At 35.3% G+C, this 27,182-nt stretch overlaps 1 protein-coding gene across 10 annotated transcripts in view; it reads left to right on the top strand.

Annotated features, from left to right (window-relative positions):
* The window catches only part of LOC125859451 (7-deoxyloganetic acid glucosyltransferase-like), an 80,428-nt gene that overhangs the window by 23,116 nt on the left and 30,130 nt on the right, over positions 1-27,182 (top strand). Inside the window, exons 1-3 of one of the 10 annotated variants that reach the window (XM_049539218.1) lie at positions 4,528-4,837; positions 4,978-5,832; positions 6,800-7,054. The exons of 1 other annotated variant lie outside the window; for it this stretch is intronic. In XM_049539218.1, the coding sequence (XP_049395175.1) occupies positions 4,579-4,837; positions 4,978-5,832; positions 6,800-6,876 (1,191 nt within the window). In that variant the 5' untranslated portion in view covers positions 4,528-4,578 and the 3' untranslated portion in view covers positions 6,877-7,054. Of the gene's footprint in view, positions 1-4,527; positions 4,838-4,977; positions 5,833-6,535; positions 7,061-27,182 lie in introns of those variants that run through there. 8 more of the 10 variants (XM_049539219.1, XM_049539217.1, XM_049539215.1 and 5 more) reach the window with 8 other exon arrangements.

The following is a 27,182-nucleotide window of genomic DNA, read 5'->3' as shown; positions in this document are numbered from 1 at the left end:
TATTTTCTAACCATTTTAATGAGATCAATATTGATCTTTATATAATGCGATCTTATATAAGTCCAAAACATCACTTTTTTCAAGTGAAAATAAAATACACTTGAATTGTATTTTCTTTGGCCAACCATTTATCTGTCAACTTTTGACAGAATTAATATCAAGATCCTCATTACCATTTATAATTTTGTGTGCTAAATTATATTAAAATATTTCGACGGTTTATTTGATATCGATTCTAATATGACATAACTTGTCGAGCTCTCTTTATTTTTCATCATTTTCAGGTACCTGAACCTTTGCCAAGGTTTTATAAAGTGTTATGTCATGGTGCTATTTCTAAAGCACTTGCCTCATTATTATGACCATCTTAATCATTTGCTCATCTTCTTGAAAAGTTTCATCTTTTGAATCGATTTATCTTATCATGCTTCCGATGTGTCATAAATTATATCCTTCAGGACCTTTCATTGGAGCATTTATATCTGGATTATTATAACATATGATCAGTGAATATGTCTGACAATTGGCTTAAATTATATTTTCAACGAGGATTATATCAATGATATTGCATTATGTATAACTTATTTTCCAGTTGCTTATCATCTCCCCTAATGTTAGAGAATCTAATATTCACCCAACCTTATTTGGAAACTCATCTTTGTGTATTATGTAGTGGTGGATCAATTGAATAATATATTGTACATTTAAATTTTATAGATGAGAATTGTTTGGTTCCTGACCTTGAACTAATAGTGATAGGAAAATTTGTTGGCTTGATACGTACAAGTGTTGCTACATTTTAAGTAACACATTTAATACCAATTTTTTTTTGAGAGTTTGTTCTCATAACCAATGGTTTCGCTATAATTGGAGGCATATAATTTCTACTTAAACCATTTGGTATAATCCAGCATCATCAATATAATTTTATAATTTGAAATGTGCTCTTGATTTAACAATTCGAGCTGACAACCTTGGAAAAATCAAATTGCAGGTTGATTACAAAGCACATGTGACCATAGTATAGATGCATCTATTAAAATCATATAATAGTAAATGGTCCACATGGAAGGTGAACGGGCCCATATTCACCTTTTTATACATTTAAAAATTTAAAGAGATATAATCTCAATCTTAGTTGGTACAACGATAATTTATCATGAGAACAAACAACACAAGAGAATTCTTGAAAAAATTATTATTTCTTCAATATATATATATAACCACATGATTCTCATTTATTTTTGTACGATATATATTTGAACCGGGATGGTCGTCAACCGGTCATGCCAACTGATATTTATTTCAATAAACTTCTACTTTATTTTGCATGTGATTCCATCATCATGCCCATACTTAGTTACCACAAATAATATGAAAAATAGGTAATCTTTCACATATATATTTATAATCCACTTTGATTGTAGTAATATGAAGATCTTAAATCTTTCCACATTTTATTGTCTCAATATTAATTTTTTCTTTGACTATTTCTTTGAAACTTGAAAAGTTTCTTTCGAGACCTACTACAATTTCAATATCATGAGCAATTTTATTTCTTTGAGTAGTAGCGCAGTAGCTCACTAAAGCACACAATTAACATTGGATACTACCACATACTTCACAACATTGTTTGTGTGGTAAACATCTCTTTCAAGGAGAAATTTATATCATTATTGTCATGGTCAAAATCATTACAAGCAAAATTTGTTTCTTGATTTACTTTTGTCATTCATATCTCCTCCCTTTTTGTTTAATATCTGACAAAATATTTTTGACATACAGAGATACGTAACCGATGACAATTTTTTTTGTGACAAAAAAATATTTTCTTCTTCTGCCTTTTCGGTAATTCATAATAAAACATACCATAATATTTGTGATGTACTAAAAGTACTTGACCAATAATCTTTAATACCAACAAAAAAAATTCTTTATTTCTCTAACCTCCCATAGAGGTGAGTTGTGGTATCTATTAAATCATATATGAGTGTGTCCTTATTTATAATTTTCATCATCTCTTGACACATTCACTTTCAAGAATGGTCCACTTTTCATGATACTTATCACAAGTNGACAAAATATTTTTGGCATACAGAGATACATAACCGATGACAATTTTTTTCGTGACAAAAATTTTTTTCCTTCTTTTGCCTTTTCGGTAATTCATAATAAAACATACCATAATATTTGTGATGTACTAACAGTACTTGACCAATTATCTTTAATACCAACAAAAAAAATTCTTTATTTCTCTAACCTCCCATAGAGGTGAGTTGTGGTATCTATTAAATCATATATGAGTGTGTCCTTATTTATAATTTTCATCATCTCTTGACACATTCACTTTCAAGAATGGTCCACTTTTCATGATACTTATCACAAGTCACATTCTCTTCAAGGAATTGACTATAATCATATATTCATGCTTCATAATTATTCCTCATTAGAAGTTCATTGTCATGCTTTGAAATTTATCATATTCATGTGACATATCTTGAAATCACTTTTGAAAGTCAAGTGTATTACCATTTTTTTTTTATCATTTTCTTTGATGGAGGATTTATAAACTTATCAAATTATTAGGTCTCATAGCAAACATGTTTCTAATGACCTTTCATATCATTTGATGACAAAAATTAGGTTCACCTTTTAAAAGGTCATTTTGATAACTCATAATGTTCTATCTTTTATAATTAACACAATGATAACTATTATAATTTTATCCCTTCATGTCCATATTCATATGTTTAGTCATAAAATTATCTTGTCATCTTTCAGACTTTTAATATATTGTTATCATATTTGCTTCAAAGAATAAAGCATATTCAATGGGACAAGCTTCACATTTTTTTTATCAAGAGCATATCGATTTGCTTAGTCATCATTATATCATCAATATATTGCACTGAGACTTTAACCCAATGTCTTATCCATATAAAGGCGTGTTAGGCCAAAATATGATGGGACTTGAACCCAAAATCTTATCATCATGATGCATCGAGTTTTCAATCGATGTCTTACCTTTTAGGTGCGATGAAATTTGAATCCACCGTCTTAATTATATGTAGTCCAAAATAAAATTCATCCGTGAGCCTTTAACATATTGTCACTTTGCTATTAATAGCACAAATAAATTTAGTCATACTAACACTTCAAAAGATCATATATAAATTATTACCTTTTATAGTTGGTCCTCGCAAGTAGCTCTGAGTATCATTTTTCAACTTGAAAATTTTTATTGATAATTCATGACTTATTGGAACCTTAACAAATTCATTCCAACATTTTATTTCACTAATTTCCAAATAAGAAAATTTCTTTCTTAAATTGCTATTCAAAGATAAAACAACTAGAGGTAAATACTAATCATCACAATAAATAAAATGATATCTCAAACTAAATTCAACTATGAGGATAATTATTTGGTCCATCATATATATTTTATCTTATTTTATGATTCAAGATATATCCAACCTCATTTGGAATTGTAAATATTATTACTTAAAAATTGACATAATAATTCATAATAATAGAATCCTTCTAACTTTTCGAGATTAGAAATCATTCAAATGCATATTTCTAATGGAAAGAAAACTCATTATGCTAATCCTTTCTGAAACACAGTGACAAATGAAATGAAATCTTTCTAAAGTGTTGAACTATTTTAGGATTAGTGAATTGATGCCTTCATGTTAGAAATGAAGTTTTAAACATGTGTAGATGAATATTTTATAATGACAAATACATATATATATATATATATATTCTCATATTTGCACATAACATGTCAATAATCTCACTTTATCTTTTTTGTAAATTAATTAAAGTGAAAACCAAAGATCAAACAATAAAATAATTTTATTATTATTACTATTATTAATTTTGTTTAGTTGAGCCAAAATAAAGCATAAAGAAGAAATATACCTTAAAGAGAGTGAAAGTAAATCACAAATTTGAAAGTGAATATGTCATAGCTATTTCTAAATAAAAAGTTTATTTCAGTTAATTATATATATTGAAATTTACCGAGATCAAAGTTCATATCATACAAAGATTTATTTACTCTAAGATATAGTAATAATTACACCGACAGTAATGCAAACATAAACATCTTTTGCATAGTACTAATAAGTTCCAAACAACCTTTTAAGAACTCTTGTTATCAAATAAATGTTAGATAAAAAAAAGATACGAAAAGGTGATATTGTGACATAAAATTTGCTCATAATTAAATGATTGGTAAAATACATACCCGATACTTACCATATTGAATGATCTCTCCAATTTTGCTACTCATCTCATGTATATTTTGAGATAGATCAGAGACTCGTGCTGATAACGTGTTATAAAATGAAGATAATAAATTGAAATTAAGAAGAGTAGAGATAGAGAGACAAAGTAATAGTAGTAGTAACTTTCCTTTATTGTTGAATGTTATTACTTCTTGTTCTTATTGTTTCATATTACAAGAGGGGATATTGGACACAAAGTATATTGTGTGGACATCCATTTTACAACATATGCATCCGATTTGGTAGTGGATTCCTATTGCAAGCACTTCCCCATGGGATTTCTATGGATGTGATGAATACTCGTGATGGAATATCAATGCTCTATGATTCTCTAAACAAAATTGCCAAACCATTTCTTAGAGAATTCATAGCATATTCTCCAGTGACATGTCTCATCGCTGATGGAATTTTAAGCCTGGCGGGTGATGTAGCTAAAGAAATCAACTTGCCTATCATATATTTCCGCACCGCCAGTGCCTCTTCTTTCTGGTCCTACTTTTGCATGCCGGACCTAATTCAAGTTGGAGAACTTCCCCTCAAAGGTAAAAATACAATATCTGTTTTAAAAAGAATAACTTTTTCTTTTCAACTTTTTAATTCCAACTTTCCACCGGACATATTTAAGCACATAACATTAATAGAAATTTTGCCTATGAAGTAACGTTGATTACATGAATTACAGAAAATGCAAAGGACTTGACATTGACGAAGGTAAAAGGCATGGAAGATTTTCTGAGAGGTCGAGACCTTCCAAGCTTTTGTCAGGCGAGTGACTTAACTAGCCCTGATTTCAGGATTGTAATGACAGAGACACGACAAACCCCTCGAGCACGAGGTCTCATACTTAACACATTTGAAGATCTTGAAGGCCCCATACTTTCTCAAATTCGAACGGTATGTCCAAATGTTTATACAATTGGAGCAGTTCATGCCCATCTAAAGGCTAAACTTGCAACAAAATCTACCTCGTCAAACAGTTTGTGGCAAGAAGATGAAAGTTGCATGTCTTGGCTAGATACGCAGCCACCAAAATCTGTGATATATGTTAGTTTTGGAAGCGTCGCGGGGTTGACAAAGGAGGAGCTGTTAGAATTTTGGTATGGTCTAGTGAATAGTGAGCAAAAGTTCTTGTGGGTGATGAGGCCAGACTTGATAATAGGACAAGAGAAAAAAGATGAGATTCCTGTGGAGTTGGAGCAGGGTACAAAGGCAAGGGGCTACATGGCTGATTGGGTTCCACAAGAAAAGGTATTGGCACATAGAGCAATTGGCGGTTTCTTGACTCACTCTGGATGGAATTCCACATTGGAGAGTATAGTTGAAGGAGTGCCGATGATTTGTTGGCCGAGATTTGCTGATCAGCAAGTGAATAGTAGATTCGTTGGTGAGGTTTGGAAGATGGGACTTGACATAAAAGATACATGTGATAGAGACATCATTGCAAAATCAATTAGAGATTTGATGGAGAAGAGAAATGGTGAATTCTCTCGAAGAACAGAGCACATGGCCAGTTTGGCAAAAAAAGCTGTCAATGAAGGTGGATCGTCATACATTAATCTAGACCGTCTTATACAGGACATAAGATCTATGATTCCGCCGCATAACCATACCTGATTCAGCTTAAACTTGATTTTTTTTGCTGCGATTATATTGTTGCCTAGAAATTGTAGATTTATTCGTCCCATTAATCTGAATAACTCTAGCAACAAATGTAGCTTCACTTTTACAACTGCAGTCATTTACAAGTACCTCTGCAGCAATAAATAAACCAAACTTTTACGAATGGGGAGTAGTAGATAAGAAACTCTAAATTTTTATTGTTGTTGGAATTATGACCTCCTTAATTTAGTAAAGGAAGACGTACTAACTACTGTTCTTTAACGTTTGATAATTGCGGTAAACAATTTTGTAAAGAGAAAATACATAAAAAACTCCCTGAACTTGGCAGGAGAACTTACTTTAGTACTTTAACTTTACGGGTAATTCTTTACCCCCCCTAATCTCGTATCAAGTGAATTTAAATGCACCCAAATCGCTGAAATGGCAAGTGGAAAAAATACAAGCGCGTTTGGCAAAAAAATTAAAAGGAAAAAGATAAGTGGGTCCTGTTTTTTTTCTTTTCAGCCATCATTTTTCATTCTTCATCTTCCTCACACCCCACCACNAGGGTACAAAGGCAAGGGGCTACATGGCTGATTGGGTTCCACAAGAAAAGGTATTAGCACATAGAGCAATTGGAGGTTTCTTGACTAACTCTGGATGGAATTCCACATTGGAGAGTATAGTTGAAGGAGTGCCCATGATTTGTTGGCCGAGATTTGCTGATCAGCAAGTGAATAGTAGATTCGTTGGAGAGGTTTGGAAGATGGGACTTGACATAAAAGATACATGTGATAGAGACATTATTGCAAAATCAATTAGAGATTTGATGGAGAAGAGAAATGGTGAATTCTCTCAAAGAACAGAGCACATGGCCAGTTTGGCAAAAAAAGCTGTCAAAGAAGGTGGATCGTCATACATTAATCTGGACCGTCTTATACAGGACATAAGATCTATGATTCCGCCGCATAAACATACCTGATTCAGCTGAAACTTGATTTTTTTTTTTTAGCTGCGATTATATTGTTGCCTAGAAATTGTAGATTTATTCTGCCCATTAATCTGAATAACTCTAGCAACAAATGTAGCTTCACTTTTACAACTGCAGTCATTTACAAGTACCTCTGCAGCAATAAATAAACCAAACTTTTACTATTGGGGAGTGATAGATAAGAAACTCTAAATTTTTATTGTTGTTGGAATTATGACCTCCTTAATTCAGTAAAGGAACACATACTAACTACCGTTCTTTAACGTTTGATAATTGTGGTAAACAATTTTGTAAATAATAATCAGTTCACAACTTCGTATTATTTATCACAACTTCAAACTACACGACGATTACACACCTATATAATCTAAGGAATTATAAACTCTAATCCCTTTTTACCCAAGACAAAAAACCCCAGGTTAAAGCCTTCTAAAAGTCTTCCAAGTTGCTCCAACTTGTTAGACTCGTCCTACACTCAACACTCAATTGCAGTCAATTACTATTAACTACAATCTTACAATTTTTCTCACAAACTCGTAGCACTCCCAAGTAAAATACAAAACTCTCTCAAAAACTCTTCGATAGTGTTTTGATTATCTCTCTATGTAAGTGCGCAAAATTCTTAGAAGAAAATCACGCCCTATTTATAGACTTGAATTTCTCAAAACCTTCTTCAACTCAACTTTATTTACACGGTTAAAACTATGCTTCCTACTACGTTTTGGAATCCTTCTTGAATGAGACTTCGCGTGGACTCCTACTTGATTGCGAATTTGTACTCTTTAATATTTTCCTCATTCCAGCCATATTAGATGAAGTTGAATCACGTTGACACAACTTGTTCTATAACTTTGTCAGTCTTCAAAACACTAAATTATTTGCAACTAACAAATTCCCCCTTTTTGACTATGAAATTTTTTATATCTCTGTATTACACCTGCACTGCATTGCATTGAACACTTGAACACAAGCAAACACAATCAATCATGCATCTTCCCTCTTTTGACATCAGACAAAAACTTAAAGAAGGATCTACACAGCTATGTCAAGCAATAATAACACACTAAACCATAACAAAAAAAATACCTAACTTAGTCATTAGTTACAAAAGAGATCAATCAACAAAAACCCTCATCCACAAAAAGTTAGAAATGCACACTAAAGAAAAAGGACCCAAAACACAAGACAATGCACAAGTAGGCTGGAATTAGGCAGGAGGTGGCATAAAAGAGGATGAGGAAGGAGAGATTTTGGTTAACAAATCAAAGATGTGCTTCAGATGAGCAGAATTAGAGGACCTTTCAGTATCCAATTCTACTTGAGTCTTAGAAAGCTCTTCTTTAAGCCTAGAGTTTTCTTCTACCAACCCAGCATGCTCAAGCCCGTAACTAATGTGCAATTGATCCATTGCAGCTGAGTGAGAGACCTTAAGAGAAACAATTTCTACACCCATTGTAGTCAACAGGCCCTCAGACGTTGCATAGGTGGATTTGTCCCTCTAGAGGTAGCAGGTATACCAACATGATCTACTTCCCCCAAAACATCTTTGGTAGTCTGCACTTGTCACTCTTTGACCGGAAGTTGAAAATACTCAAAGATTTCTCCCTGCCAGAATCCATACCCAAGCCCATGGTCCTTTTATCATGCACACAAATCCTATGAATGTGATTAAGAATTAATTGTGGCAGATTAATTTGAACTTGAGATATCAATAATTCCATGAGAGTGAGATCCAAATAGTTCACCTCCGTACGCTTTCGCTTCCCAGAGAGAATGATTTTGTGCACCACATAAAAAAACAACTTATGTAAAGGAAGCATGACTCCTTTATCTACCCTAGTGTAGAACCTCTAGCATAGGATCATTCGCAAACCGATGAGATATCTCAAGGGCTGATGAAAGACCCTCCAAGGGAGACCAGTCTCGTTTGACATAATGACACCAGCCTTTGTTTGGTACACCTAATATTTTTGACAAAACCTCAGCTATTTATGTGAACGATGTACCACCAACCTTACTCGAAATAGAAGAGACAGACCCAACCACATTGATAGATAATTCCCTGGTTTCATTCCTGCCCATCTTACACCTTCGATTACCCTAAAGAAAAAACACAGTCCAACCCTGTGCTTGTAACATTATAAGAAATTCACCCATTTCATTTCCCCCAAAACCTGTAATAACCCGACCCCGAATCACACTTCTTTCCTAAATGACCGTACCCTAGCCTTCGTTTTAAACTTCAAAATCACAATTAGAATTTTCGTTGTGACCAGACTCCCTCATTGAGTTTGTCACGACCCAGGGGTACCCCCTAGATGTAACAAGGCATACTCAACCCCGAAGGGGTCTCATACAATCCCCTTAGCATATTATAACATAAAGCAATAGAAATGATGCGGAAATTTTAAAACATTTTCCATACAATCGAAGTCTTTATAAAAGCAAGCGGAAGTTTTTAACACTTTGTCTCAAACCATCTAAAATAACTTGAATAAATCTTTGGGACGCAGTCCATACATAAGTTCTAACATAAAAGAAAGACAATAGAACATGGTGGCTATCTCCTAGAACTATAAGGACTCACCAAAGCTTCAATCCTTGCTCCTACTAAGAACCTAGCCTCGAGGATGAAAGTCAATATCGCCGGACCCTACATGTGATAAGAATGTAGGCAAGAGTATGCGATAGTACAAAATGTACTAAATATGGTAGCTAACATAACATCATAAGAGCATAACATAAGGGTTAGTCAATAAGAGACATATACCATAATCATAAGATATACATCATAAGACATAAACTATAGGCATAAGAGATAACAACATAATCATAAGCATAATCTCCAACGTAGACATAATGTAAGCATTAGTCATCATAAGGCATAACCCATGATCATAGTCAATACTTAGATCTTCATAACATAAGAGAACCACTTAATAAGTAACCTCAAAGCATACTTGTGCAATGCATGGATAAGACCCCATAATCTCACCCATGCTAAGTACCCCCTTTTGGTCATCATACATATTGATCATCTCTTCAATCTCATATTTAGCTCATCATTCATAGATAAGGGAATCTTCACCTTTAGTCAAACATATCATGAAAGACAACTATAGCAACAATCCAATCTAAACATACATCATATAAGAGAGACACTTCCTAGGTAACCTCAAGTCATACTTGTGCAATGCATGGATAAGACCCCATAATCCCACCCATACTAAGTACTACTTTAGGCCATCATAATCATACTTCTTGGTTGGGGACTAGTCTTTTTCGGCTATTTTTATCATTCATGGAAAGGTACCACTTTAGTACTCCACGACAATTCATTACACATGAGTGGTTACAATTTACCAATTCAAAGCTACCAAGGAAAAGCACCACCTTATGCTAGACCAAGCTACCATGGAAAACATACGATCATGCAAGCACAAGCCAAATAAGAAATGGTACGATTTCTCAATCCAAGCTACCAATGATATGGTGTGGCCTAACCAAGTCATGCTACCATGAAAAGCACTCTATTGTGCTTAGCTAACCATTGGAAGAGTACTATTGCTCAATCCAAGGCTACCATGAGAACTCCTAACTCAAGCTACTAATCATGGTCGTGTCTTACCAAGTCAAGCTATTCATGAAGGGATCTTATATCACAACTTCAAGCTATTCTAGTCTAACATACTTGATTCATTTTAGGTGAGCAAACCTTTCAACCTAGAATCATTCTATGTGAGGAAACCTTTCATATCATGTTCATTAAGTTTTCATGAGAATAATCCTTCAAGCAACATAACATTTATATCAATTAAGATAATTCTATAGATATTGAGATTTTTACTAGAAAACCGGACTCAACTAGTGTAGAAGGTCTCTATCTCTAAGATACATAAATGGAACCCGGACTCAACGAGTGTAGAAAGATCCCATTTGGAAACAGGACTCAACTAGGGTAGAAGCTTCCATCCCATATTCAATATCATATTCATGCATAAGTGTGTATGTGAGAACATCTTTTCAACAACACACAAGTACAAAATCATAATCATAGACACTTCACTCTCACAGTGTTCATAAAGCATTTACATTGATTCTATAAGAACATGCATAATCTCATATACTCATAATATAAGTCATGTGGGTAAAGTCCTTCCACAATAATGCCATATACAATTCAACATACATAGTAGCTTCACTCTCAAAGTCCTAGAAGTCAACCTTCATAACTACAAGCTTTACTCTCAAGCAATACTTCTCATGATCATTCTATATGCCTAATTCTCAAGACATTCTAACCACATGCTTCATTCTTTAGTAATTCTAATCATATATCTTCATTTAAGCATAAAATCAAACATTACTAATCATGATTCATCATATAAGCCTTCATATAATCAATTCATGTCAAGATGTTCTAATCTCAAGCAATCTATAATGTAATTCATCAATCTTAGAAGATCACATCTAAGCCCTTAATTTTCCCTTTCATGGCATAAAGCTCAACTATATCAAATCACCTTAAATCTTAGGTTAATCAAGAATACATGTATAATCATACTAAAAACATGCAATTCCATCATAAACAATCATAAACAATCGTAATCCACTCTATTGGATCATAATCAACATAAACCATAATATTTGAAGGAACCCTACTTGAATTGGGGATTTCATCTTCACAATTGGGGGAATTCTAGGGGACTCCATGGATGAATAAACTACCATACCTTTATTACAGAGACCTCAAATCTTGGAACAATGGAGACTTGACTTGACCTAACTTGATCCTCCTCTTCTTCTTCACTTTCTAGAGAGAGAATATTTGAGAGGGAATTGGGTTCTTTTTGGTAAGTTGAAATAATGACTAGGATCAATGAATTGAGGGGTCTAAAGTCTTTATATAGGTGGTCTAAACTAGGGTAAAATGACACCACTTAATCCCTAATTAATTCAAGAAAGTTTCATTAAGTCCCCACTTAACCGTTTAAAACAAGTCACTGCCTTACCCATGAGACCTCGACCACGGGGCGTAGGTCTAATCACGGTCCGTCCTGATTAGGCGTGGTTTGGGGTCTATGGCACTGTCTTGGGGGCTCTTGACCTATGAAGCCAACCATGTGGTCTGGACCCATCCACGAGGCGTAGGTCCTGCCCGTGGTTACTGCCTCAGGCATATTTCATTGAGGTCTCACCCACACTGCCCACCTAAGGGGCGTGGGTTGCCTCGGGGGTGGCACATAAACTCCCAAGTCATGCTAACTTCCCACTCAAGGCTACGGGGTGTTATAATATCTCCCTCTTGGGACCATTCGTCCTCGAATGACATTCCAGGCATTTCTTAAGGTCACGACTCTAGACAAGCAATCCATTATGCATGCAACTCATCTAAATGCACATACCTGAAGAAGGAGCTTCATCTCCAAGCTAAACAAACTCAATGCAACACAAGGGAGGTAGGAACTACATCTAACAACCCAAAATGCATGAAATTATCATGACTAGTCATGTTCAATGAGGAACTACCATCTCCAAGCTATAAACATGCTCAACACAGTCTCATAGAGCGTATATGCAATCTATACTCATAACATACATTCAAGGAGGAACTCTCAACTCCTAGCTAAAACATGTTCATCAATTCGTCTCATGAAGTCTATATGCAACTCATACTAGCATTACAATATGAGAAAAATCAATAATGCAAATTCATTTTCTTTCTAAACACAAGTTTTCATGAACATGCATAACATAAAGAAACCATGGAAACACATAAACATACATAACCCAAGCTTAATACAAACTAAGAGGAACTTATCATCTCAAGAGTTCATACGGACCTACAAAACGGGGACTAAACTTCCCAACTCATTTCACCTTTCTAGGGTGAGAAATTCAAGTAAACCCAACTCATAAACATTAGGAACACTCAACGACTTTGATAACCAAGCACATCATCTCCCCCTTGGGAGCAAGCCTAAACGGACTTTCTAAGCACCATTTATTTCAATTCAACTAAGGTCGGATTAAGTTTTCACTAATCTTTCACATTCATCACCTAAGATGACCCTAAACCATGTTGATCTATACTACTACCCTTCATAGGAATCTACTCAATTACCACACCTAGGTATTACCTAAACACTCTATCAAGTCTTACTAATATACTCAAAACTCAAAATGGCCAAGTAGGGTTCTACTATCAATAACAGATAACAATAATGTAGCCCATTCATACTAAATACAACATCAAAGTCTAGCATATCAAGTCACAAAAGACAAGTAATACCGAAATCTAATAAAGCATACAACAACCACTATGAGTAACTTGGTTACCCTCTCTTCTCATAGACTTTGCCTTTGGACATTCCCTCATTTTGTGACCACTTTCACCATAACTAAAGCAACCCTCTTTGCCAGCCATACATCTACCCTTATGTCTCTTTCCACACCTAGCACAAGTAGGCCATAGGGATTCCCTACTAATTCGTTGCGGTTTAGGGTTAGACACCCTATCTTTATTATACTTAGGAACCTTAGAGGAACTTTGCCCGAAAAACCTTTGTCGATTCCTAAGATGACCATGTCCATCAGACCTTACATGGGAGGAGTTATCATCCTCCATTCTAGACCTCTTTTTCTCCATATATTTCCCTTTTTGTTTCTCCTCTTCAATGTAATGGCAATAAGTCATAATGCAAGTAATATCCATGTCACTAATGAGTAGGGTTGTTCATGGTTATGGTTAAAAACCCAAACCTAACTGCAATTCGAACCAAACCGATTAAAAAATTGATATTTGGTTTGATTTGGTTTTAAAATTTTGATAATTGATACTATTTGGTTTGGTTTTGGTTTTACTAAAAAACAACTGCAAAAATAACCAAATCGAACCGATAAATTAGATATATAAATTTTATAATTATTTATATATTATTCATAAATAAAATATAACTATTTTGTTAAATTTTAAGTAACTTAAGTCTTTAACTCTATCATTTTCTCAAGCCCAACACCTAAATTTTAGCCCAACTATTACAACCCTAAGTCCAAGTCCATCAAAATTCATTACCTATCATACCTTTCATAAGATAGTCACACTTTCTCTTAATTGAATAACTTTGTTCATGAAATGATAACTCTAATATTGCTTAAGTGAACCAACAATAGCTTTTCTGTGGATTGTTCATGTACTAGGTGTTTTTTCTATAAAGATACGTATGTTCTCAAAACTTTATTACTTTCAAACCAAAAAAATCAGAAAAGCTGAACCAAACCGAACCAAACCGTCAATAACCAAACGGATGGTTATTTTTTTCGTTTGGTTTGGTTTGGTTTTAGAAATTTTAAAATCCAACTAAATTGGTTTGGTTTTGGTTTTAATCAATAACCGATCCAAACTGAACCACGAACACCCCTACTAATGAGCATAGCCGTACTACATTCTTTCACCACTAAATCAGATACACCTGACATAAACTTGTTCATTATTGTCCTAGGGTTGAACACTAGAGATAGAGCATACTTAGACAATTGGGTGAACTTAAGGGCATACTCCGTCACACACATTCTTCCTTGACGAAGGTTAATGAACTCATGCACCTTGGCTTCCTTAATCTCAGGGGGGAAGAATCTATCTAGAAACGCCAATTTAAACACTTCCTACTCTATGGGACTCGCTCCTACCGACCTAGTCTCTTTCCATTGATTGTACTACTGTCACACCCCGAGCTTGCACCCTGGACGTGGCTGGCACTCAAGAACCATTGCTGGCCCCAAGCGAACCCTTTGTCCTGGCTTACTTACTTAGCGGATTACTTTACTCAAGATAAATATACTTTAAAAGAATAACTTAACTGCTCAATAAATAACTTAGAATGTTATAAATAACATTCATTGCCAAAGTGGCAACTCAAGTCTCAACTTAACTGAAAAGGAATAAGACTCATGAACTAACATCAACTAACTCTGTCTATGAAGCCTCTAAACAACTGAGATGGACGTCGAGACAAGACCCACAACATTCTAATGAACGAAAATACTAAAATAAAAAAAAAAGATCCTCCAAAAAGCTAAGAGGCTCACCAACTGACTCTAAGTGCTCAACTGGATCAGCGAGGCGCTGGATGCTGATCCTCATTACCTGTGTCTGCATCATAAGACGATGCAGACCAACTGGCATTAGTACATTGAATGTACGAGTATGCGAGGGGAAATCTAAAACAAGACATAAGCTTGAAAGGAACTGAAGGAATATACCTGGGCTCAACTCAACTCAATTTAACTCATTTCAATATAAAGAAATAATATAAATGCAATATAAAGAAAAACTTTTAAAACATAGATAACAATTCTGTGTATTTAAAAATACAATAGTTACTTTGAATGTATGCAAAAATACAATATAAACTCTGAATGTATATTAAAACACAATTTACTCAATGTATATAAGAATACAAAATATTGTTGTGGGAGTTTCTCTAACCGACAACCATCACTTAAGAGCTATGTGATGATACAACGTCTTACCTACGCTGCCAGAACTGTCATATACTTTGTTGTCATATAGAACGCCTTAATTAAGTGGATCCACTAGTCTATGCTAAAAAGCACTTAAGGAGCCATCTAAAAGTATGATCCTTTCTACCCATGATAGCTACATGGTTTATGGGGGCTGTGAGTTATCTGAACTCTCCCCCATATCGGTGCTCTTTACTATTCCCAAAATATACTAGCTCATATGTTTAAAACATAACTTCTTTCTTTGGTTTGAGATAATTACTCAAAACTTAGCTTAAAAGTTCTCTTGGAATCAATGTTCCCTTTCTTGCTCAAATGTGAAAACATTTACTCTTTAACTGAAAACGAGCTCAAAGGCACTTTTGGAAATCAAGGTTTCCTTTCTTCTTTAAATGTGAAAACATTTACTCTTTAACTAAAAACTAGCTCAAAGGCTCTTTTGGAAATCAAGGTTTCCTTTCTTCTTTAAATGTGAAAACATTTTACTCTTTGGGAATACATAGTCCCAATATACTCTTTTGAAGAAATGAACTTCAAACTTTAATCTTTACTCATCTCAAAACTCAAGTCTTAAAACAAAGTTAAAACATTTGTAAAAGACTTTTGGAAGACTATGAACTTCTCTTGACTTGACTCTTAACTTTCCTTGAATTGAATTATGGATTCAAGGATTGTGATTCGTGATAGGAAAGATATCATGATGTTTAGGAGTGTTTTTAGATAGCTAAACATGAGAAACGATCAAGAAATCACTGCCGAATCAAGTCCGCGATGTGGAGATGCATTTAATTATTTGGTCGCGAAATAAATTTTGAGGCAGAACGGTTTGTGACCACTCCGCGATGCGGAGAAGATTTTGTCAATCCTGAGGAACAGGACCGCGACGTCGTGGACGATTTGCCCGACTTTTTCCTTCTTAGTTTTCTAGCCCCAATTCACCTAAATTCTATTCTTTTTCTCCATATCTCTTTAGATTCAGGTACCCACAACATATACACAAGAATCTAACTCAAAGCAACTCTAATAATCAATCTTAAACTCTCAAGAACTCCTTAATCTCATCCCAAATTCAAGAACGAAAGCAATTCAAGAATATTACTCAAGAACATCAAAGTCTCAACCTTTTTAGGAAAAAATTACACTGAATAAAACATGTTTGGTGCGTGGGTGAATGAACCCAATGCTGTGTGAATTCACATACCTCGTAGGGATTAGCCCTTGGCAAAATCTACAAACAATTCTCCACGAAATCAACGAATCCTTGCTTTTTCTCCTCTTTTCTCCTCTTCTTTTCTCTTCTCTCAAAACCCTAACTCTTTTTTGAAAGCGTAAACTAATCTAATTCTGTTTAGACCCCTAGGTAATTACCAAAAACGAATTAAATCAATTGGGTATGGAAAATACTAAAATACCCTTCTAAAATCCGGTTTTGACTTTCCTTATCTAGACAACCCAACTTCAAATGGGCATATCTCCCTCATACGACCTCGGAATCGCGCAAACTCAGCGGCGTTGGAAAGATAACCCCAAGATATTTCCTACAGTATCTGGAAGAACACTTAAATCATCCTGAGTTAGGAGTTATGGTCATTCGAAATTGACCCAAAACTCATTCTTAACTTAACTCTTGTCAAATTTCCAAATTTTTATTATTTTTAAAAATCACTCTTTCTAATTCTAGATCTTTCCAGTTCTTTCAATTAGCGAGATGTTACAACCACACTTGAGCAATATCTTTCAATTGGTAAGCGGCTAATTTCGCTTTCTCTATCGGAGTCACTCTCTTAATAGCAAGTACCTTATAGACCTCATCTATAAACTCTTGAGGATCTTCCTCAACTTTGGAGCCATAAAACTCCGGAGGATTCATCTTGATAAAATCCCTCATTCTTGAAGCGGCCGTACCCACATTTGGGTTCACGGGAGCTACCACCTCTCTATTGGCTTGCGCCGTCATATCTTGAGCCAACAGTTGAAAAGTCGACTTAATCTCCACATTTGTTATATTCTCCTCCAAAGGGTCACTCAAAGCTTGGGGAGAAACCTCTAGGTCCAGATTGTCTTCCACATTCCTTCTAGCATTTACCCTTGTGGTAGTCATATCCTGAAAACCATAGAGCACAGATTAGGAGAAAGACCTAATAGATTAAAAATCTATGGCACGACTTAGAGAATGAAGAAGTGAGATTTCCTAAACATCTAATAGCTTTCTATTAATAAATTTGGCACACTTCACACTTATGAACAAGACTCTACTAGAAATGTTTTTGAGACAATCCTATAATCCTTCTAAACCTTCTGCTCTTATTACCAAGTTTGTCACGACCCAGGGGTACCCTCTAGATGAACAAGGTGTACTCAACCCCAATGGGGTCTCATATAAGCCCCTTAGTATATCATAACATAAAGCAATAGAAATGATGCAAAAATTTTAAAACATTTTCCATACAATCGAAGTCTTTATAAAAGCAAGCGGAAGTTTTTAACACTTTTTCTCAAACCATCTAAAACAACTTGAATAATTCTTTGGGACGCAGCCCATACAAAAGTTCTAACATAAAAGAAAGACAAAAGAACATGGTGGCTATCTCCTCGAACTATGAGGACTCACCAACGCTTCAATCCTTGGTCCTACTAAGAACCTAGCCACGAGGATGAAACTCAATATCGCTAGACCCTACACTTGATAAGAATGTAGGCAAGAGTATGTGTTGGTACAAAATGTACTAAATATAGTAGCTAACATAACATCATGAGAGCATAACATAAGGGTTAGTCAACAAAAGACATATACCATAATCATACGAGATACATCATAAGACATAAACTATAGGCATAAGAGATAACAACATAATCATAAGAATAATCTCCAACATAGACATAATGTAAGCATTAGTCATCATAAGGCATAATCCATAAGCATAGTCAATACTTAGATCTTCATAACATAAGAGAACCACTTAATAAGTAACCTCAAAGCATACTTGTGCAATGCATGGATACGACCCCATAATCTCACCCATGCTAAGTACCCCCTTTTGGTCATCATACATATTCATCATCTCTTCGATCTTCTATTTAGCTCATCATTTATAGATAAGGGAATCTTCACCATTAGTCAAACATATCATGGAAGGCAACTACGACAACAATCCAATCTAAACATACATCATATAAGAGAGACACTTTCTAGGCAACCCCAAGTCATAGTTGTGCAATGCATGGATAAGACCCCATAATCCCACATATACTAAGTACCACCTTAGGCCATCATAATCATACTTCTTGGTTGGGGACTAGTCCCATTCAAGCTATTTTCATCATTTATGGAAAGGCACCACTTTAGTACTCCAAGACAATTTATTACACATGAGTGATTACAATTTACCAATTCAAAGCTACCAAGGAAAATCATTGCCTTATGCTAGACCAAGCTACCATGGAAAACATACTATAATGCAAGTCCAAGCTACACAAGGAAGGGTACGATTTCTCAATCCAAGCTACCAATGATATGGTGTGGCCTAACCAAGTCATGCTACCATGCAAAGCACTCTATTGTGCTCAGTTCAAGCTAACTATTGGAAGGGTACTATTACTCAATCCAAGGCTACCATGAGAACTCCTAACTCAAGCTACCAAGCATGGTTTTGTCTTACCAAGTCAAGTTATTCATGAAGGGATCTTATATCACAACTTTAAGCTATTCTAGTCTAACATACTTGATTCATTTTAGGTGAGCAAATTTTTCAACCTAGAATCATTCTATGTGAGAAAACCTTTCACATCATGTTCAGTATATGTTCATGAGAATAATCCTTCAAGCAACACAACATTTATATCAATTAATATAATTCTATAGCTATGGAGATTATTACTAGAAACCCAGACTCACCTAGTGTAGAAGGTCTCCATCTCATGAGACACATAATTGGGAACCCAGACTCAACTAGTGTAAAAGGATCCCATTTGGAATCTGGACTCAACTAGGGTAGAAGCTTCCATCCCATATTCAATATCATATTCATGCATAATTGTGTAAGTGAGAATATCCTTTCAACAACACACAAGTACAACATCATAATCATAGACACTTCACTCTCAAAGTGTTCATAAAACATTTACATTGATTCTATAAGAACATGCATAATCTCATATACTCATAATATAAGTCATGTGGGTAAAGTCCTTCCACAATAATGCCATATATAATTCAACATACATATTAGCTTCACTCTCAAAGCCCTAGAAGTCAACCTTCATAATTACAAGCCTAATTACTCTCAAGCAATACTTCTCATGATTATTCTATATGCCTTATTCTCAAGACATTGTAACTATATGCTTCAATCTTTAGTAATTCTAATCATATATCTTCATATAAGCATAAAATCAAGCATTACTAATCATGATTCATCATAAAAGCCTTAATCTAATCAATTCATGTCTATAAGTTTTACTCTTAAGCAATTCATTTCTAGGTGTTCTAATCTCAAGTAATCTATAATGTAATTTATCAATCTTAGAAGATCACATCTAAGCCCTCAATTTCCCTTTTCATGGCATAAAACTAAACTATATCAAATTCACCTTGGATCTTAGGTTAATCGAGAATACATGTATAATCATACTAAAAACATGCATTTCCATCATAAACAATCATAAACCACTCTATTGGATCATAATCAACATAACCCACAATATTAGAAAGAACCCTAACTTGAATTGGGGGAATTCTAGGGGACTCCATCGATGGAAGAATCCATGGATGAATAAGCTACCATACCTTGATTACAAAGCCCTCAAATCTTAGGACAATGGAGACTTGACTTGACCTAGCTTGATCATCATCATCATCATCTTCTTCTTCTTCACTTTCTAGAGAGAGAATATTTGAGAGGGAATTGGGTTCTTTTTTATGAGTTGAAATAATGACTAGGATCAATGAATTTATGGGTCTAAAGTCTTTATATAGGAGGTCTAAACTAGGGTAAAATGACACTACTTAATCCCTAATTAATTCCCAAAAGTTCTATTAAGTCCTCACTTAACCGTTTAAAATAAGTCACTGCCTCACCCACGAGACCCCGACCACGGGGTGTGGGTATAGCCATGGCCCGTCCTGGTTGGGCGTGGTTTGGGATCTGTGGCACTGTCTTGGGGGCTCTTGACCTACGGATCCAACCATGTGGCGTGGACCCATCCACGAGGCGTGGGTCCTGCCCGTGGTTACTGCCTTAGGCAGATTTCATGGAGGGCTCACGCACGCTGCCCACCTAAGGGGCGTGGGTGGCACCTAAATTCCCAAATAATGTTAACTTCCCACTCAAGGCTACGGGGTGTTACATATTTGGCTGAAGTGATATGTTCTTTTGTACTACCCGTAGACACATTTCTCTTTCTTTTTCTATCCTTCTTAGGTTCAATAATATCCATAGGTTTGAAGGAGGAACAAACTTGCTTTTCACTACACGTGATTTCTTGGTGGACTTAATAAGAAGTACTTCATCCAGAGTACGTTGCACCAACCGAGTAACTTGAACCGAAATCACCACTGATGGTTCAGAAGTGGGATATTCTTGAGGCTTATCAATAGAAGTAGCAATGGGTTTACTGGAGGCTAGACGAAGTCGTTTATGAATTAATTTTACCAACGGAGTATCGTCTTCATCAATATAGGAGGTATAAGTCTATTTCTTTGATGATTTTTGTTCCCCCTGATAATAAGTAGTCGTATTAGCACTGAAATCAGACCCCAATCTTTGGTTTCGTACTTCTTCCTGAATTGCTTGCTCCATGAGAGGACATGCAAAATGTGATCTTCCGAAAGGGTCAATGAACATTACATCGGGTAAGACAAATGGGTTTTCTTAATTCTCGAAGGGTATGAGGGCAAGGTTGAGGTTTTCGGACGGTGAGGACATAATTTGGGAATGGATTGTAGAAATTAGGAAGGGAGAGTGGGAATGGAGAATGGAGGTTTTGTGAAGGATGAAGAAAAGTGAGATGTAACTGATAATGGGAAGTGGAAAGGTTTTTAGAGAAGAGAGAGAGAGAGATATTGATTTGATGAGTTTTTGATTGAATTTTTGGCGGTTTAAATCATATTTTCTGATAGAGTAATTTAATGAGGGAACGAGTAGAGTGCATAAGTCACATTATTTTGTTCCTCTTTAGTAAGTAGTGTGTACATACCTTTATTTGTAGAGATGATGGCCTTCGAAGTCCTAATCCCTTGATTTTCTAATTACCTGAGAATAGTAGTTCCTTTAGTTACTGTTCATTATGAATTATTAAGATTTAAAATAGCATGTAATCGAGGACCATAGTTTACTAAGTAAACAAAGATACTTAGGCGATTTTTATCATCCTTAATTCCAACTTGTTCCTTTCAAAGTGTTCCCTTGCTAATGCCTTGGTGAATATATCAGCAGTTTGTTCTTCTGTGGTACAAAAAATCATAGATATCAATCCTTTGTCAACAGTATTCCTTAGAAAGTGATGTCTTATATCCATGTGTTTGGTTCTTTTGTGCTGAACTGGATTTTTTGAGATGTTGATGGCACTTGTGTTGTCACAAAAAATTGGAACACAGTTTGTAGACCAAAGTCTTGTAACTGTTGTTTGATCCATAGTAGTTGTGCACAACATGAAGCAGCGACTACATATTCAACTTCGACAGTAGACGGAGCAACCAAATTTGTTTCTTTGAACCCCAAGAGATTAAACAAGATCCCAAAAAATGAGCCATACATGTAGTTCTTTTCCTATCTACTAGATAACCAGCGTAGTCCACATCAACATACTGTACCCTACAAGTTTGAAATTACTTCCCCTTGGATACTAAATTCCTACGTCTGTGGTACCTTTCAGATATCGTAGAATTCTTTTGACAACTTGTAGATGTGATTCCTTCGGATTGGCTTGAAATCGAGTGCATAGCCCTACGCTAAACACAATATTGGGCCTTCTGGCTATAAGGTACATAAGTGAACCTATCATTCCTCTATACAATTTTTGTTCTACAGCTGGACCTATTCCTCCTAGGTCTAACTTAGTGGCAGTGGCTATTGGGGTAGTGATCTGTTTAGCATCTTCCATTTTAAATCTTTTGGGTAGTTCTTTAACGTACTTCTACTAATGGATCATTGTTCCCCGTAGGTGTTTTCTTGATCTGCAGTCCCAAGAAGTAGTTCAGTTCTCCGATCATGCTCATTTCGAATTCATTGCTCATGACAATTGAGAATTCATCAGTGAGTGTTTTCATTGTGGCTCTAAAAATAATGTTATCAACATATACCTTTACAATAACCAAGTCTTTTCCTTTATTTTTAATGAATAGTGTATTGTCAATTTTTCCTCTTGTGTATCCATGTTTTAAGAGAAGCTTTGGCAATCTATTATACCATGCCCTTGGAGCTTGTTTCAACCCATAAAGAGCTTTGTCAAGCTTATAGACATAGTCAGGATGATCATTGTTCTCAAATCCAGGAGGTTGTTTTACAAATACTTCTTCTTTTAGTAGCCTATTGAGAAAATCACTTTTTACATCCATTTGGTATAACGTAAATTTCATGTAGGTAGCAATGGCTATGAGTAATCTGATTGCTTCAAGCCTAGCTACTGGAGCAAAGGTTTCATTATAATCTATGCCTTCTTCTTGATTGTACCCTTGAGAAACTAACCTTGCTTTATTTCTTGTTATGGTTCCATGTTCGTCTAATTTGTTCCTGAACACCCATTTAGTTCCAATGATAGTTTTGTTCTCAGGCTTTGGCACAAGATGTCAGACTCTACTTCTTTTGAATTGGTTCAGTTCTTCCTCCATCGCTATGATCCAGTTTGCATCTTAGAGGGCCTCGCTGATTCTTTTAGGTTCGACCATAGAGAAGAATGCACTGAAGGCACAATGATTTTTTAGTCCTAATCTAGTGGTTATTCCAAAAGAGAGGTCAGTGAGTATGTTGTCCACGGGATGTGATCCTTGGTATTTGTAGTCTTTTAGTACCAGATCCTGTTGTTATGCATTTGGACTATTATTTAGTTTCATTTGGTCATCTTCTAGTGTTTCTTCTGTGTTTCCATTATGATTATCATGTGAGTCTGCACTGTCTTCATTAATTGTATCCAAAGGACTTGTTTCTTGTACATGTTCCTATACAACTTCACTATATACCTTTGATGGTACTTTATTTTCCTGTAAGTTTTGGTTAGACATAGTATTGCTTTCATCAAATACAATGTGCACACTCTCTTCCACACACATTGTTCGTATGTTGAGTACCCTATAGGCTTTACTATGTGTGGAGTACCCTAGAACTATTCCTTCATCACTTCTTGCATCAAATTTACCTAACAGATTTTTTCCATTGTTGTGGATGAAACACTTAACCCAAATACTCTTAGATGAGAGATATTGGGTTTTCTTCCTTTTAGTAATTCATAGGGAGTTTTATCTAACATTAGTCTGGACATACATTTATTGATGGTATAGCAGGCAGTATTTATAGCTTCAGCCAAAATTAATTGGTGATTTTATTTGCAATCATCATAGTTCTAGCCATTTCTTGTAAGGTTATATTTTTTCTTTCAACAACACCATTTTGTTGAGGGGTTCTAAGAGCAGAGAAATTATGATCAACTCCATGGAGATCACAATATTGAGCAAATTTTGAGTTTCCAAATTTGGTTACATGATCAGATCTGATTGACATTAATTGTTTGTCAAATTTCTTTTGAAGTTTTCTTAATAGTGAGTAGAATGCTTCAAATGCATCATCTTTCGATGTCAGGAAGAGTGTCCAAGTAAACCTAATATAGTCATCAACTAATACAAACATATACATTTTCCCTCCCCTGCTTTTGACTCTCATGGGTCCACATAGATCCATGTGTATTAGTTCCAAGGACCTGGTTTAGCTTATCACCTGTTTTGAGTTAAAGGATGATTTTATTTGTTTCCGTAGAGTGCAGGCCTCACACATCTTTTCTTCTTTGAACTTAGTTTTAGGAAGCCCTATTACTAAGTCCTTAGAGATGAGTTTATTGAGTTGTACCTGGCTTGCATGACCTAGTCGTTTATGCCAAAGTAGAGGATCTTTATCCAACACACTTAAACATACTAGATTCTCATTAGATATTTTTGAAGTGTCTACAGTGTAAACATGTTTGTACTTTTTTCCCATTAGGATAACTTTCTTTTTTTTTAGATTGATTACTTCAACACCAGTAGATAGAAAAATTACCTTGTTTCCTTTGTCACACAGTTGGGATATACTTAGCATAATGTGTTCCAGTCCTTCCACATGGTACACCTTGTCAATTGATTGTCCATCAGATCTTCCTATCTTGCCAACGCCTTTGATTTGCCCTTTTTTTCCGCCACCAAAAGCTACCATTCCACCAGTCATGTGTCTTGAGCAAGCGCTATCCATATACTAGTGTTGCTTGCTTTCTCTCACTTCTACCTGAAAAATATTAAAGGTTAGTTTTAGGAACCCATATCAACTTGGGTCCTTTATTTTTATCAAAAGGGTGAATAAGATCTCTGTTTATTCAGTTGGGAAGACCTGTTTTGTTTAGAAGGTGCCTATTTCTTAGGTGTGTATAAATTCTAGTTCTTTGGCAATTAAATTTGGAATGACCAATCTTACCACAGAGACTACAAAATTAAGTATGTCACTTTTGGTTTGTTGAAAACCTATTTCAGCTCTTATATTTCGGGTGTTGTTTCCAAGATGTGTGACTATCATGGATGACCCTGTCCATGCAATCTTTCAAGATCATATTTAGTCCTGGATAATTCAAGATTCATCCTCCTAGAGTTTTCTCTTTCTAAGCTTAAGTCATTTTTGAGTTTATTCACCTTATGATCTTTACCAATAACCTTTAATTTTATATTTTTAGTTTTTAAAGCTAGATTGAAGGATTCAAGTTGTTGATTTTTCTTTAACCACAACTTGGTTTTCTCTTGTAGTTCATTGTTGAGTTTTTCGAGATCGATATACTCAAACTTTAAACTAATCATGGAGGCAAGCAACTGATTCTTGTTTCTGATTTGTTCTTGTATTGTGTCCATAAGTGTTAGCATTAAAGATGATATTTTTTTTCTTCGAGAAGGATTTTAATTTGTCTTTGAGATCAGATATGTTTACCTTTTTTTCTTCAGAGTCTGAATCAAGTTCACAATCTGACTCTTCCATGGCCATTAAGGCAATGTCATCATCCTCTTCTTCATAGTCGTTTGAACTCGTTCCCCATGAAGCGTACATAGCTTGTTCCTTTTCTTTGGTCTTTCTCTTGTTTGCAAGTTCCCTTTTTTCCTTTTCAGTTCTTTCTTTTCTCCATTCTACTTCCCACATAGGACAATCCTTGATTTGATGATCAGTTTTACCACACCTGTAACATCCACCAGTTTGAGCTTTTTTCGTGTTTTTCTCCTTGTTTGGTGGTGCCTTTTTCCNTTTTAATGCTAGATTGAAGGATTCAAGTTTATGATTTTTCATTAACCACAACTTGGTTTTCTCTTGTAGTTCAGTGTTGAGTTTTTCGAGATCGATATACTCAAACTTTAAACTAGTCATGGAGGCAAGCAACTGATTCTTGTTTCTGATTTGTTCTTGTATTGTGTCCAAAGTGTTCGTATTAACAATGATAATGTTTTCTTATAGAAGGATTCTAATTTGTCTTTGAGATCAGATATGTTTACCTTTTTTTCTTCAGAGTCTGAATCAGGTTCACAATCTGACTCTTCCATGGCCATTAAGGCAATGTCATCATCATCTTCTTCATAGTCATTTGAACTCGTTCCCCAGGAAGCGTACATAGCTTGTTCCTTTTCTTTGGTCTTTCTCTTGTTTGCAAGTTCCCTTTTTTCCTTTTCATCTCTTTCTTTTCTCCATTCTACTTCCCACATAAGACAGTCTTTGATTTGATGATTAGTTTTACCACACTTGTAACATCCACCATTTTGAGCTTTTTCCGTGTTTTTTTCCTTGTTTGGTGGTGCCTTTTTCCCAGAATTCATTCCCCTTTTGAAAAATCTCTTAAAGTTTCTGGTGATTAGTGCTAGCTCATCATCATCTAAATCTAATTCATCACTTTCAGTTGCTTTGAGACCGAGATTCTTCTCCTTATTTCCTTCACTTCCTTTACAACGTGCATCTCATAAGTTTTGAGATTTCCTACCAGTTCATCTAGAGTCATGTTTGTCAGATCCTTGACTTCTCTAATAGCAGTGACTTTGATTTCCCATGATCTAGGTAGAGTTCTTAGTACTTTATCTACCTGTTCCTCGGTAGTGTACATCTTTCCTAAGGAAATTACCTAATTCACTACTGTGGTGAATCTAGTGATTATATCTTGAAGTGATTCTCCATTCTTCATCTTAAATGCTTCATATTTAGAGCAAAGTCTGGCAATTCTGAATTTTCTTACTTGAGTTGTACCTTCATGAGCATTTAAGAGAGTGTCCCAAATTTGTTTTGCAAAAGTATAACTTGAGATGCGATTAAATTCATCAAGTCCAAGACCGCATACAAGAATGCACTTAGCTTTTGCATTTTTTCCTAACATCTTATAGTCAGTGTTAAGGCTGGGCACCGGACCAGGTTGTACCGGTACCGATCTGGTACCATTCCGGTTCGTTCTGGTCCGGTAGTATTCGGGACGGAACGGGACACCGTGAGCCGGTACACGGGATGGAACGGTATCACAATTTGATACCGGTGTACCGGTACCGATTTATCTTGATTTATTCTGGTTTCAATTAATTA

The sequence above is a fragment of the Solanum stenotomum genome, chromosome 3, assembly GCF_019186545.1.
Source record: "Solanum stenotomum isolate F172 chromosome 3, ASM1918654v1, whole genome shotgun sequence".
Classification (NCBI taxonomy): Eukaryota; Viridiplantae; Streptophyta; class Magnoliopsida; order Solanales; family Solanaceae; genus Solanum; species Solanum stenotomum.
Note: the sequence above shows the minus strand (reverse complement) of the source record. Positions and strands in the feature narration are given on the sequence as shown.